Raw genomic sequence first — 13385 nt, forward strand, 5'->3', positions numbered from 1 at the left:
GAAGCCTGAGATATGCCAAATGCGTGATGGCAAATCTAATGCGGTAGTTAGTATCACTCGCGCACTGTCGTCGCTATAGTTTGATATGCTTTACACAGTTCTCTGTATTACATGAATAAATACAAATTCAGACTTGGGTAAAGACCTGGCGAGTTAAAGAGGTTACTTTTTATCCCGGAAAGTTAAAAAGTTCCTCCTACATCCAAACCTACAAACTTTACCTCTTTGCAACATTAGTGTAGATAAGTCTTAGAATTATTATTCTAAGAGATTAGTGTACCTAGACTTACAATTTATATGACCGTCCGAAGAAAGCGATGTTTCAACAGTCTATTTACGTTTACGATTGTACCTTCATATATTTTAGACTCAAATATTATAATGCTAATTAAGTAGCTTAAAGGAAATATCTTCTTCTTTGCAGGAGGTGTCTTTAATACCGCTGACATGGTTTCTATTATCGCCATTGCCGTAATTGGTAAGTATTCGTTTTTATTATTACTTAGTACCTTAATCGCCCTTAGTGAGCTGAGTGTGACTGCTTGATTCAGTTCCTTGCGTTACAAATTATACAATAAACATATACACGCGCGTTCAGTATATGACATTTTACCGTTCTTTTGCGTGTCCAGTGTATTCGGATCTTATACGTCACAATTTCATTGAAAAATTATCCTTTTCCATATTATCATTAATGCGAAAGTGTGTCTGTCTGTCTATCTACTAATTTTTCTCACCCTACCCGTTTAACCGATTTCGATGTTTGGTACAGAGAAAGCTTGACTCCTGTGAAAGGAAATAGGCTCATTTTTATCCCAGAAAACTAGAGAGTTCCCACGGGATTTCCAAAAACTATATACACGCAGACGAAACCGCGGACGTTATATCGTTATATTCTAGTAATATTAAAAGAAATAGGAATGTTAACAAAATAAAACTTAGTATACTTACTTATAGAATAATAACTCACACTAATCAAGCTCTTTCCCCTTCAGGGGAGCTTTTCCCAAGATACAAAGAAATGAAGGAAAAACCAGAGTAATCCTTCATCAGTTAGCCAAAGGCAATGTTGATCGAGTCACCTCGCTCCCAAGCGCAGAGCTAATTGTTTGCTGTCTCCCTGACTACACGGATGTTGCGAAACTAGATATATTTAGACTCTTTAAATAATTCAAATCAAATATTACATTTCAAATTAACTGCACATTTAAAAAAAAATTGAATTTACGTCAACCACTTGAGATGGCCTTGCCATCCGTCATACGGTTTTATGACTGTCGGAAATTTGAAGCCTTGCTCTTAAAAACAAAAATCTCGCACGAAAAGAAATAAATTAGTTAAGTTTCTGAGTAATTGTAGGAAAGGAAGTATAAAAAATAAAAGGGCAAAATAAATTGCTCTAAAGCTAAATTGCGTTAGGGTCGGTCATAAATTAGATAAAAGTCGTAAATTTTAACTTAGAAATCTCTACAAGTGTACAAAATTGTAATCACGTGTTATGAGAGTGGTCTAGACAAGGCAAGAGCGTGAGAAAGCAAAAGGTACGGCCCATTAAGGGATGTTTGAAATACATTTTATTTTCAGCCAATTAGCCATCAGCCAGGGTAATTCTGTGCGCAAGAGTGAACCAATCAGAAACCGAAATTTCGCTGGTTTTTTTTTTGCATTTCAGATCATGGGCGTGGACAAAGATATCCGTGTGGACGTTTTAAGTCTACACTGGGGGACCGAGAGGAACATTCGATTGAGGTCTGGCTCAACGTGCAGTAGAGCCTAACAGTGAATATTAATTAAGTGTAGAAATATATTGCAATTGTATAGTTAATAATAGAAAAATTATAAATAGAATAAAATAGTGTGTATCCGGGCCAGCAGAAGCTGATATATGGTGATGTACTAATTTACATTTAATTTTAAACTAGATTATTTGAAAATCAGTTCCAAAAATCTTGAGTAAAGAATTATTTTACAAACTAAATTAGAGATGATATTATTATTTGGATATTAGGAGGTGTTACAATATTGTGTATAACTATTAGATTTGCATCCAAAATTATAGAAATGGGACATTTCTCTTTGTGGAACTAGGATTCAAATATATCTAGAATAAATAATGAATATATTATAATTTACGCATAATGTGTGTCCTTAAAATTTACTTTATTATGGAAGTAAGAATTATAGATAATATCTCTATTGATTATGTGGGCATGTGTGTATTTTAGATAAAATGGTGTACATAATATTATATAAAGCCGAAAGGGTTTTTTTGTTTGAATATTTGCTTTTCCCTTTCAATAATTAGTATGGCTTAGGAAGCAAATATTCGGCCGGGAATTAATTAATGTAATAAAGTTACTTAATTTCCAGTCTAAATAATAAATTCAGTTTCTCTTCTATATTTGTTTTTAAACTGAGTGAGTAGTAGAAAATCTATTCACCAGTAATAAATTATATGAATATTATTTTCCTCTTTTATTGCTATATTTAATTATACCTATATGAAGTAGTGAATATTGAAAGGAGATTCAAGTTAAAGATTTATTAGTTATGGTTCATTTGATTTTTTGATATAGCTCAAACTTAAGTCACATGTGTGCATATTTAATTTGATAACCTTCAATATTGACTTTCTCTCTCTAATACTTACCTAAATAAAAGTACTTACTATGGAACTAAGAAATACAAATTTCTTCCATCTTACATTGAAATTAGTATTGAAATTGAGTAAATAAAATAACGTCATTTAGTGGAAGTTGATCACAAAAGTTAGGACGAAGCATCATTATCATCATCATGATCAATCTTTTATATGGTTATGAATGAACTAGAACATTTGAGAGAACTCTAGGGATGTGAAATTCTCACGATGGTTTTTCCTTATACTTCTATTTTCACAAAACGATTAGTACCTAATTTACCAAGAATGCTCTACACTACTAAAGATAATAGAGTTGGCTGGGTTCGAATCTCAGGCTAAAGACAAAGGGACCTTTTTACTTTCGAGTCATAGCTAAATTTCATCTACTTACCCTGAACGAGACAATGGAGTACACGCTGCCTCCAGAGGGCAGATGGCGAGGCAGGTAGGTACCTTTTTTTTATTGTGTACCGATCTTTCCCAAACAGCATTTTAGGTAACATTATCTGTTAAAACCGACGCCAGCTGAATTTGTGAATCACCGAGTTTTTGAATAGATAAAAATACTAGTTTTGCTGTACTTTGTAATTCCTTTGCTTGATATTATATGGTACATGGTTGATTGGTGACGTACCAGCAGCGAGATTCCGGCACAAAGCAAACACGTCATGTCTTTATACAGCTGGACTCTCCGAACTAATAAATTGGCCAATTTATTGACAATCAATCAAACAAATATATAAATATACAAAAATACCATGGTTTTGGGGCGAGCCCAGAGCTCATTGAAAAGAACCTAGGTTTCCGTACCTAGGCAAATTGAAAACGCTTCGCAGCGAAATAGGAGAGTCCAAGTGCTGTGCCCCGATAACAATGCTAAAAGACTGAGATTTCAGTGTAGGGCTCCCCCCGTGCTTGAGGAATGCCGGTTGGTCTCAAACCGATGGCCTAAATAAGGCAAATACACGTATCAACTGATTTTCCACACTAACAGGACGTTCTAAATTAACAAATCTCTCCACTCATTATATTTATTTTGAGGAGTTGAAATTTTACATTAATTTTTTATAATTCAATCCGTGTAAACCTGTTAGCTGGTCGAGAAGTCTACGTGTTCACCCAACGTACTGTACCAATTAATTACTTGTAAATAACTCATGACTTAAATACCTAGGTGTTTCTATAATTCAGCTGAGTTTATTTCTTATTTTATCTCTTCATAATGCCTAATCTTATCCACTAGTATAGACGATCACACCGTACCATCACAGAAATTTGATGCCGAGTGACCAGGGATCTATGTACGTATTCGAAATAACGATATGACTAGATTTACATTAACATAAAAATAACACAACGTAGAAATTGTGATTGGGTATTTGAGAGAGAAAAATTTATAAACTTACATTACTATTTATAAATTATAAGTTTTAAGGACACACTGCATGTTGTTTTATATTTATATGTTGTACATTTACATTTATTTATGTATAGGGGGAGCAGGAGAGCAGAAATAAGCTGTATGTCTTATAAATGTAAAATTTACAGGTTTTCAGAAGATACTACAGAGATCGAGCTATTATTTCTTGCTTATTTCTCAGACTTAATTTTTTTCAAACTCTGAGAATACATATAATCAAAGCAGACCCAAACATGTGATTGCAATTAGTATCAGTATTATATTAGTATTAAAAATACGGCTTCGCGACTTATGAAAGTTATTCAAATAAAATTTAAAATAGTACCAAAGTAGGTAAAAGAAATAGGGTCAAATTGAAAAAAAAAAAAAGGATGTCTTCAGGTAGAAAAGGACGTAGAACAAAGCAAGTAGGTGCGGGGCAAAGCGATGTTAGTACCGTAGAATCGAGCGAGCAAACAACGACCTTAGGGAATGCTACATTAGAGTTGATTTTGAAAAAAATCACCGAATTCGAAGCAAAATTACAACAGTTAAATTCAAATACCGGTTCAAATGAAATCGCGAGCATTTCTTCACACGAGTCGAACGGGATTAATGAAAATGAAAAATCTGATAGGCAGGGGTCAAATCTTGAAACCGCGAGCACAAGTACATTATCTGAGACCCGGAATTTATATGTTGTACAGCCGTCAGTAACTAAACCAAATTTCGACGGAAAACCATTCACTAACCCCATCGTTTTTCTAAAACGATTAAAGAAATATATAAGGGCGGTAAATGGATTAGATCGCGAAATAGATATAGCGTTAGGTTGCATCTCGGGGCATGCTCGGAAGGTTATGGACTTGTATTCGAAGGGCTGGACTACGTTCGCTGACTTCGAGATTGATTTTAGACGAAATTATTGGACCGAACAAATTCAGGAATCTATAAGATATAAATTGATTAATGCGGTATATTCAAGCGATTCGGGAATGTCGATGTCCGAACATTTTGCTGAGCAAGCAGAATCAATGCAGTCATTAACTATTGCGTTTAGTGAGAGAGATTTGGTCAATTCTATTATGCGACATTATGCTATAGATATACAGCGATTATGGTTTACTAGAACAGAGGAAGTTAACATCATGAACGGAGCGAAATTTCTTCGAAACATAGAGCAAAATATTGTTGAAAAACCTAGGCAATTTACGAGAGGTACTGTTAGTAATAATTACAGAGGTAGACGATACAATGAGTCATCATCGAGACGACCTATTGTAGCAACAATGTCAACAAGAAGTTGGAGAGCTAGTGGGAAGGCTACTTTAACTTGTGTAAAAAAGTTTCATAAGCAGGTCACAATTAAGACATTATGTTCAGACAGAGGCGCGAACTTTACTTCAAAAGTTTTCGAGTTAGGTATTCGCCAACTAGGTATCGAATTAACGCACACATCTGTTAGAAATCCGCGGCCAAATTCGACAGAGAGGGTTAATAAAGAGTTAGGTAGATTATTCAGGACGTATTGCGACAAATCACATCGTTCATGGGTAGATCTATTATCGGATATAGAAGATTGTTACAATCAGGTAATACATACTACAACGGGATATTCGCCAAACGAGATTATATATGGAAAACGTACTCTGCTATCGACTGATTTCAACACTGACTCATCGGTGAGGGCAGACTTACAGGGTGAACCGTTAGAACAGATTCGACAGCAGGCACGGCAAAACATAGATAAGGCGGCCGAAAGTAGGCAATTACATTATAACAAAAATCATAAGTTAATACAATTCGAAATCGGAGATTTAGTGAAACTTAAGACTTTTACGAAGTCAGATGCGGATAAAAAGTTGACAAAAAAATTCATGCGCTTATATGAAGGACCGTACATAATAGGGGCAGTTCCATATAATAATGTATATACATTAATAGACGTTCATACTGGTAAAGTTAAGGGTAACTACAATGCCATTCATTTGTTTAGGTACTATGTAGATAACTAGAAAGATAGGTAAAACTAGAGTATTGAAAGGAACAGAAGACAGGTAGTTTGGGGTACGCTAAACAAAGAGATACCTGAGTTAAGTAGTTATGGTCATGCCCGAGGGTATAATAGATAGGCGTGGGAGGTTTAAGACTAGCGCTCGAATACAGATAAGAAAAAAAAAAAAAAATAGATTTTGAAACGACTAGTACAGCTGCAATGAAAATAGGGGATTACTGCGTGTATTAAAAATCTATTTTGGGGGAGCGTGAGATGGCCTTGCCATCCGTCATACGGTTTTATGACTGTCGGAAATTTGAAGCCTTGCTCTTAAAAACAAAAATCTCGCACGAAAAGAAATAAATTAGTTAAGTTTCTGAGTAATTGTAGGAAAGGAAGTATAAAAAATAAAAGGGCAAAATAAATTGCTCTAAAGCTAAATTGCGTTAGGGTCGGTCATAAATTAGATAAAAGTCGTAAATTTTAACTTAGAAATCTCTACAAGTGTACAAAATTGTAATCACGTGTTATGAGAGTGGTCTAGACAAGGCAAGAGCGTGAGAAAGCAAAAGGTACGGCCCATTAAGGGATGTTTGAAATACATTTTATTTTCAGCCAATTAGCCATCAGCCAGGGTAATTCTGTGCGCAAGAGTGAACCAATCAGAAACCGAAATTTCGCTGGTTTTTTTTTTGCATTTCAGATCATGGGCGTGGACAAAGATATCCGTGTGGACGTTTTAAGTCTACACTGGGGGACCGAGAGGAACATTCGATTGAGGTCTGGCTCAACGTGCAGTAGAGCCTAACAGTGAATATTAATTAAGTGTAGAAATATATTGCAATTGTATAGTTAATAATAGAAAAATTATAAATAGAATAAAATAGTGTGTATCCGGGCCAGCAGAAGCTGATATATGGTGATGTACTAATTTACATTTAATTTTAAACTAGATTATTTGAAAATCAGTTCCAAAAATCTTGAGTAAAGAATTATTTTACAAACTAAATTAGAGATGATATTATTATTTGGATATTAGGAGGTGTTACAATATTGTGTATAACTATTAGATTTGCATCCAAAATTATAGAAATGGGACATTTCTCTTTGTGGAACTAGGATTCAAATATATCTAGAATAAATAATGAATATATTATAATTTACGCATAATGTGTGTCCTTAAAATTTACTTTATTATGGAAGTAAGAATTATAGATAATATCTCTATTGATTATGTGGGCATGTGTGTATTTTAGATAAAATGGTGTACATAATATTATATAAAGCCGAAAGGGTTTTTTTGTTTGAATATTTGCTTTTCCCTTTCAATAATTAGTATGGCTTAGGAAGCAAATATTCGGCCGGGAATTAATTAATGTAATAAAGTTACTTAATTTCCAGTCTAAATAATAAATTCAGTTTCTCTTCTATATTTGTTTTTAAACTGAGTGAGTAGTAGAAAATCTATTCACCAGTAATAAATTATATGAATATTATTTTCCTCTTTTATTGCTATATTTAATTATACCTATATGAAGTAGTGAATATTGAAAGGAGATTCAAGTTAAAGATTTATTAGTTATGGTTCATTTGATTTTTTGATATAGCTCAAACTTAAGTCACATGTGTGCATATTTAATTTGATAACCTTCAATATTGACTTTCTCTCTCTAATACTTACCTAAATAAAAGTACTTACTATGGAACTAAGAAATACAAATTTCTTCCATCTTACATTGAAATTAGTATTGAAATTGAGTAAATAAAATAACGTCATTTAGTGGAAGTTGATCACAAAAGTTAGGACGAAGCATCATTATCATCATCATGATCAATCTTTTATATGGTTATGAATGAACTAGAACATTTGAGAGAACTCTAGGGATGTGAAATTCTCACGATGGTTTTTCCTTATACTTCTATTTTCACAAAACGATTAGTACCTAATTTACCAAGAATGCTCTACACTACTAAAGATAATAGAGTTGGCTGGGTTCGAATCTCAGGCTAAAGACAAAGGGACCTTTTTACTTTCGAGTCATAGCTAAATTTCATCTACTTACCCTGAACGAGACAATGGAGTACACGCTGCCTCCAGAGGGCAGATGGCGAGGCAGGTAGGTACCTTTTTTTTATTGTGTACCGATCTTTCCCAAACAGCATTTTAGGTAACATTATCTGTTAAAACCGACGCCAGCTGAATTTGTGAATCACCGAGTTTTTGAATAGATAAAAATACTAGTTTTGCTGTACTTTGTAATTCCTTTGCTTGATATTATATGGTACATGGTTGATTGGTGACGTACCAGCAGCGAGATTCCGGCACAAAGCAAACACGTCATGTCTTTATACAGCTGGACTCTCCGAACTAATAAATTGGCCAATTTATTGACAATCAATCAAACAAATATATAAATATACAAAAATACCATGGTTTTGGGGCGAGCCCAGAGCTCATTGAAAAGAACCTAGGTTTCCGTACCTAGGCAAATTGAAAACGCTTCGCAGCGAAATAGGAGAGTCCAAGTGCTGTGCCCCGATAACAATGCTAAAAGACTGAGATTTCAGTGTAGGGCTCCCCCCGTGCTTGAGGAATGCCGGTTGGTCTCAAACCGATGGCCTAAATAAGGCAAATACACGTATCAACTGATTTTCCACACTAACAGGACGTTCTAAATTAACAAATCTCTCCACTCATTATATTTATTTTGAGGAGTTGAAATTTTACATTAATTTTTTATAATTCAATCCGTGTAAACCTGTTAGCTGGTCGAGAAGTCTACGTGTTCACCCAACGTACTGTACCAATTAATTACTTGTAAATAACTCATGACTTAAATACCTAGGTGTTTCTATAATTCAGCTGAGTTTATTTCTTATTTTATCTCTTCATAATGCCTAATCTTATCCACTAGTATAGACGATCACACCGTACCATCACACACTCACCTTGATTAATTAATACATGCTGGACCTGCGATTGCCGACATATTTTTAAAGCAACATGCTTTTCGCCATTTTGGCGCTGATAAAAGCAGTAAGCGTCGTGTGAGCGTGTTCGGAACTAATTTTAATTCCTGGTACCCACGGTGGAGGGTTCAAAAATTTGCTGTCGTTTTGTACATAGAAAGAACATGTTTTTTTTTCTTTTATTGTTTTAGTGGTAATTTTCTGCATGCTATGTAAACTTACAAAAATATCTGTAATGTTTTTATAATGTAGCAACACATTTAGTATTTTTTGACTTAGTATTTTTTAAATAGATACCAGTACCTATGTGTATGATCATTTTCTTTCCATGTTTACTGTTAAAAATAGCGTAGGTACGTAAGTACTTTCCATACAAAAATTGAAGCGTTATCGCTTCCAGACATATAGCCGCATGTCCAACTGAGAATGTTCGATTGGTTTAACGAGACAGGGTGGAAGGTGAACATGATTGTATAAAATCTTTTCAGCGATGCGATTAAACCTTCGTGCATGTGCCTCATCAACATTTTTACTGGCTTGAGCAATCGTAAAATATTTCGACGACCTTTTAAAAAATTGGGATATCCATAGACAATCAATTTCGAAAAAAAAACTTCTGTTTTATTTTATTGTTAACAGTTGAAAATAATGAATTTATTACTCCACATATTATTATATATTTCATTGTAATGCATTAAATAAATTAAAAACGAAAGAATGGTAAATACTGAAATAGAGCATAGCTGATATAAAATATAGAGTAACATAAAATGTTAGTGGAAATTATGATTTTCTACAAGTAGAATATTGGTTAATTAGTAACGATAACTTTCGAATAATTTGAATAACAAATATATAAAATATTTGTTATTCAAATCATTTGTAACGTATTTCATGGTTTGTATAGCATTTTAATAAGTATTCGAGTAAACAAACGAATATCATTTGCTTTTTCTTCGAACATCGTATGATTTGTACCTATTATATGTACACACATCACGTAAGTGCCGCTTCTAGGTACTTTTAGTATTCCTAGTGGTGCTTCAGTTGATTTAACGAGACGCCGAGTATACATGGGCGTGAAGGTAGAGTGGTAGCGCTTTGTGCGATTCAATCAAACCTTTGCGATGAGGAGTTTTCAGCACAAGCTGTAGACCTGACCCTATTAACTCAAGAAATGTGAACGTGTGTGTGGATCTACGACGCGATTGATTTGAGTATGTATATAGAGAGCTCGTTAGGAAAGTGAATACGCAAAGAAAGGTGTAGTTAGGGTTTTCTCAGAAATTTATACCTATAGAAAATTCAATAAAAGGCTTTTTACTAAAAAATAACATTAAGTTTTTATTTTTTTAAGCAAAGAAAACGTCTTCTCTCAGAATTTATATTATTGTAAATGCTAAGACGTACAATCTTGGACGTAAACTGCCTGAGGCTGTAACAAGAACTATTAACCAAATAAAAATAAGTATATGAAAATTTCACCAAAAATGCTTGCGGATTTTAAAATTTTCTAACGCCAAGGCTTCTGAAATATTCAAGCAATCACTTTAGGTTACGTTGGCATACTTCGGTACCCAAATAAATTCACTTCATTTTAACTTCGCAACGTACAGCTGACGTCCTAAAGTTAAAAGTAAAATATCATCTTTGGACTTTGGACTAACTTAAAGTTACTTTTTGTTTAAATGTTAAATTTCGTTACGATTTATGAATATCTACTAGAAAATACAATCGAGACCTCCCAAAACAGGTACACGAGTAAATGCGAGAGTGTGTTTATTTGTTGGTTTGTCCTTCAATCACATCGCAACGGAGCAACTGATTAGCGTGATTTTTTTAAGGATTTTAGTTGAAAACCTGGAGAGTAATATAGGCTATTTTTATCCCGGAAAATTAAAGAGTTCCCACGGGATTTTCAATAAACTAAATCCACATGGACGTCGCGGGCATTAACTAGTATTTTTTTCTTTTAAAAGCCCTCATAAGTAAAAAAAATTGTTGTTCTTCTGTTTGCAGTAAAAATAGGTTTGGAGTACATATTATTAGAAGAAATTCTATGTTTTTATGTTTAGAAAGAATGTTTTTACCCGACTGCGGCAAAGCCAAAAGGAAGGGTTATGATTTTAACCGTCTATGTATGTATGTATGTATGTGCGTATGTTTGTATCTAGATTCTGTGTGTTCCACCGTATGATGAATGAGGTGTCAATCGATTCGTCGTAAAAGTCCGGGTAATATAGACTACATTTTATACGAAAAAAATTTACCTAACGGATATTACATGAAATAAAGTGGGGGTCTCCAAAATTTTTTTTTGCTATTGTATCGAGTGGAGTGTCAAATGAAAAAGGAAAAAAATTTGAGTCCATAAATACAAATGTACTACAACATTAAAATGACGAAGTGACAGAAAAACAATTTTATTATAATATTTCAGCGTTTATTAAAACGATCCCAGTCGGGTTTTAGTTTTCAACTTTATTTAATAATAAAACGGAACAGCAGCTTTATCTAGGTACTTGAACCGTTTTACTCTGCTACAGATGTATCAAAGAGGTAACTCGAATTGCAGTGCCTTCGCATATTTTATTCTATTTTTCATTTCGAGAATAGCGCAAAAAGCATTCGCATGGAATCCAATATCCCAGACTGCAAGATATGCGAACGTTTAGCGATTGTGAATGCAGGTGTCTGTAATCTCTACCAATATATCATACGTAGAGCACTTAGGATCAAATGGAATACCTACAGTCTACTTTACTGTACTTAAATAATATGATTTTAGAAACAAAACCGAAATATAAACCTTACGGACAACAATATTTCAAACTTCACCACTTTCTCTCACCATTATAATGTCCCAAAAACGAATGGCCGAATCAAGATTTTTGTAAGTCAGTCAAATTATTTTCGTCATTGGTTGAGCATATATGTGCATACGTTCATAGCATTTTCATAGCGCACTCCAAAATAAAGTAGTTTGTCTCGTTTGAGTACTATCCAACAAAACTCAATAAAAATTTGTAGACACGTTCTAGAAACTATGTCTCACATTTTTACAAAAATCTGGCCAACCACAGACACGACATTTGTTTTTAGTAAGTGTCCACAAAAATTCATTGGGTTGAGAGGAGAGCACAGGGAAGCGCGCTAGGAAGCGGTAGATAGAACTCAAACAGATAGGTGGACGAAATGTTATGATATCAAAAAGTTGTAATCGAATGACCATGGTAATTAGGTTACTCTGGCGAAAATTCGCGTATCGCTTCAGGTCAGTTAAAAAATTAAGCCATCCGTGTGTATTTGCATATTCGCCTTAATTGGACAGGAAAATTTATATTGTATGTAGTGACGTTTCTGGCGACCGACGTTGCGGGATATCTGAAATGCCGATAGCAAAATTCGGTATCTTGATATGATCAAATCACGACTTGGGTGATCATTATCTTCATCATCATCAATCCAGCGTGGGTTTCCTCTCAGAATGAGAACGGTTTGGACTTTGGCCAAAGTTTTTTCATGCTCGCCAAGTATGCATTGACACCTTTGAGAACATTATATATTAAAATAAAAAATAAAAAATTATGGAGACTTAACTCTTAGGCACGCAGGTTCCCTTACGATGTTTTCCTTCACCGTTAAATCAAGTGATATTTAATTGCTTTAATAGTAGGTACATAACTGTGAAGAGTTAGTGATGCATGCGCCCGAATAGGAGCCAACGACTTAATCACTAGGCTATCACTGATCTTACAACTTACCATCGTACCTAAATTGAGAAATTACGTCAAAAAGTTCTGGCGTGTTAGTTAACTTGGAAGTTTTCACAAAGCCGTCAAAAATAGCTTAATTTAAGAACAACAAAGAAGAACAAATTAAAATCGGCCGCCACCTCAATTGAGAGTGCTGCGGTATTTTAAAAATAGTCCAAGGCTGTTTTTCAGGTTAAAAACGTTGTTTCAATATTTTTTAACGTACGTTAAATTGGAGTGTTATAGCACAAATAGGTAATTCTAGAAAAAATAATATAAAGCTTCATCCAACAAACAAAAAAATCATTATTGACGCCAAATTTCCATAAACCAAACTTCAAATAACATAAGTTTTCACCTCCTTCCGTTTTAAAGATTGAATCATATGTTTGCCTATATAAATGCACTAATAACAAGTGTAAATTAAAAATTTATAACACGTGAAGGTTACAGTAACTAGAAAAGAGCAGATAACTTTCAAACGGCTGAACCAATTTTCTTGGATCATAGCTAAGAACACTCTCGATCAAGCCACCTTTCAAACAAAAAAAACTAATTAAAGTCGGTTCATTCGTTTAGGCACTACGATGCCACAGACAGATACACAGATACACAGATACACAC

General features: G+C 34.1%; 1 protein-coding gene across 1 annotated transcript in view; it reads left to right on the top strand.

Moving 5' to 3' along the window:
* LOC123875154 (Down syndrome cell adhesion molecule-like protein Dscam2) overlaps positions 1-13385 on the top strand; it is a 106816-nt gene that overhangs the window by 13358 nt on the left and 80073 nt on the right. Inside the window, exon 2 of the mRNA XM_045920835.1 lies at positions 425-478. Coding sequence (XP_045776791.1) covers positions 448-478 — 31 coding nt within the window. The 5' untranslated portion in view covers positions 425-447. The remainder of the gene's footprint in view (positions 1-424; positions 479-13385) is intronic.

Source organism: Maniola jurtina, chromosome 19, assembly GCF_905333055.1.
Source record: "Maniola jurtina chromosome 19, ilManJurt1.1, whole genome shotgun sequence".
In the NCBI taxonomy this organism is placed as follows: Eukaryota; Metazoa; Arthropoda; class Insecta; order Lepidoptera; family Nymphalidae; genus Maniola; species Maniola jurtina.